Source organism: Austrofundulus limnaeus, unplaced genomic scaffold (genome assembly GCF_001266775.1).
Source record: "Austrofundulus limnaeus strain Quisiro unplaced genomic scaffold, Austrofundulus_limnaeus-1.0 Scaffold371, whole genome shotgun sequence".
NCBI classification, from domain to species: Eukaryota; Metazoa; Chordata; class Actinopteri; order Cyprinodontiformes; family Rivulidae; genus Austrofundulus; species Austrofundulus limnaeus.
The window spans coordinates 387,702-389,922 of record NW_013952773.1 but is presented as its reverse complement, the minus strand read 5'-3'; the positions used below and the strand labels follow the sequence as shown (position 1 = coordinate 389,922).

Genomic DNA, 2,221 nt, shown 5'->3' with positions numbered 1-2,221 from the left:
TATATATACTATGCAATTATAGGTGCAGAGCAACAAAAGCTGTAAAAATAGTGTTTCAACTAAAAATGTTTTGTAATTACTTACATTAATTGACAACGGGTCACTATCAGGACTGAGTTTAATTATTGCATTTTAGAAAGGATGAATCATTTAGAAGTAAAGATGGGCCGAGGTTCACCAGTCTGTGAGAAACAGCATCTAGAATAATGCAATTGATGTTATACAATATTCCAACTCTCTGCAGTTGGGGTTGTGTTTTAACACCTGCAGCAGAGCTCTCCTTAAAAATAAATATATAAATAATAAAATCCAAGACCACGGCCCTGAATGTTAAATGATAAATAATTATTTTTAAAAAAATCAAATTTAAAAATGGTCAATATCTGCCCATCTTTCACGGTCTGTGTCTGTATGGGTGTTTTTATTTTGGTTACTCTTCTGGTTTTCTGTCCAGTATTTCTGTTTTCTTCCTCCTGCCTGTCTTTGCTCCAGCCCCACCCACTCTCACCTGCTCCTCATGTTTCTCCCCCAGGTGTTTCTTGTTTTAGCTCATTAGTTGTCTTTTAATTTCTGCCCTGTGTCCTCAGTCTGTCAGAGGTTTGTTGTTCCTGTTCATGTCCAAGCCCAAGTATCTTGTTTGCTGCTACGCCAGCCTTTTGATTTTGTTTAATACAGCCTTTTGCACCTTTTTTTGCGAAGATCATTTTAGTTCTGCACTTGGGATTCTAACCTGCCAAGCCGTTCATGACACCATCTTCATCTTCATTTACTAAAATTAAAATAATATAATACTTGTTAATGCTGGGCTGTATGACACAAATTTTATATTGTGGTATTTTCAACAATTAAACTAGTATCATGGGATTTGACAGTATTTTTCTTTTCATCACAGCTCAGCTGATAATAAATGTAAAAACACTGCTTATTGATCAGGAAACTGCGGTCAACTGAAGTTACCCTCTTTCTGCAACACAGAAACTATTTATTGACTTTTTTCTTTTACTGTCCCTCTGTATGTGTTGCTTTTCCCCTCCTCTACATGTTTTTTCTTTGCCTGGTTTTAGACAGTAGTCACAAATTTTGGTATGCTTATGAAGGAGGGTTGAGCAAAGATCATTATCGGGTCTGTCGTTTTGTATTATTTAATAACGCTCAAGAGGACGACCCAGCCTTCGTGCACCAGTCAACTTAACTCTGGTACAAAACCACTTCCTCTGAATGTATAGGCTTTTCATGTTGGAAGCACATTAACTTCTTCATACATTTACATCGCACATGAAATCTATCTGTGCACGTCATTGAAGAGGCGTATACTACATTCAGTGATGGTGAAAACAGGAGTATTTTTTTAACCTCATTCAATACAGGTCGTGCGCCGCCAGTTATTGAGAAGGCTGCTCCAAGTTTACTAATGTGCATAGCAGTGCTACGTGAAAAGTGTTCCCCATAAAACGGTTCACTTGCAGGTGCGAGTTAATGCTCCCAACATGTCAAGGGTATTTAAATTGGAATGTTGGTATTCATAAAATTCATATAATTGTGAAAATTAAAAAAAGCGTTTTTCAGTACAAACCGATATACTGTCCAGCAGTAATACTTGTACTTGTTAGTCTCTCAACAGTCTTGTTAGGTACTACACTAAACCTCCTGTAAGTTCACTCATGGGTTGTTAATGTTTTGTTTGTTTGTCATCTTCCTGTTTTTCAGACGCCTGCTGTATCCAGCTCTGGTCACTTTACTCATTTCAACACTTACATTTCCCCCTGGCTTTGGACAGTTTATGGCTGGAAAGGTAGGTTTGTGTCACTTTATAAAAGGCTGGTACACAATCACATTTTATAACATCATTTTCACTTCAAGGACTTAATAATTTACTAGTTTTCAAGCACAATTCTTTGTGTTTTATTACCTGAAGCCTATTTCATGCTTGTACTGACTTAGTAAAGTAATAAAAACAGAACTATTCCTGAATTACTCCTTAGTGCTGTTCTGAAACATTTGCAACATCTGTCTAACTAGATTAAACGTAACAACTTGGGTCATATTAAACAAGACACACATCTGAACTGCAGTTTTGTGATCTAACTCACTGTCAAAGGTTATTTTGGCATCTGATTAGCTTTAAAAAATCAACATAATTTTCTTTCTAACTCAAAAACATTTCTTTACAACGTTAGAACACATTTATCATTCATATTTGATTTTTGATTTGATTTAACAC

At 36.0% G+C, this 2,221-nt stretch overlaps 1 protein-coding gene across 2 annotated transcripts in view; it reads left to right on the top strand.

Annotated features, from left to right (window-relative positions):
* The window catches only part of clcn2b (chloride channel, voltage-sensitive 2b), a 274,822-nt gene that overhangs the window by 138,910 nt on the left and 133,691 nt on the right, over positions 1-2,221 (top strand). For both annotated transcript variants that reach the window (XM_014023466.1, XM_014023465.1), the window contains exon 11: positions 1,708-1,792. In XM_014023466.1, coding sequence (XP_013878920.1) covers positions 1,708-1,792 — 85 coding nt within the window. The remainder of the gene's footprint in view (positions 1-1,707; positions 1,793-2,221) is intronic.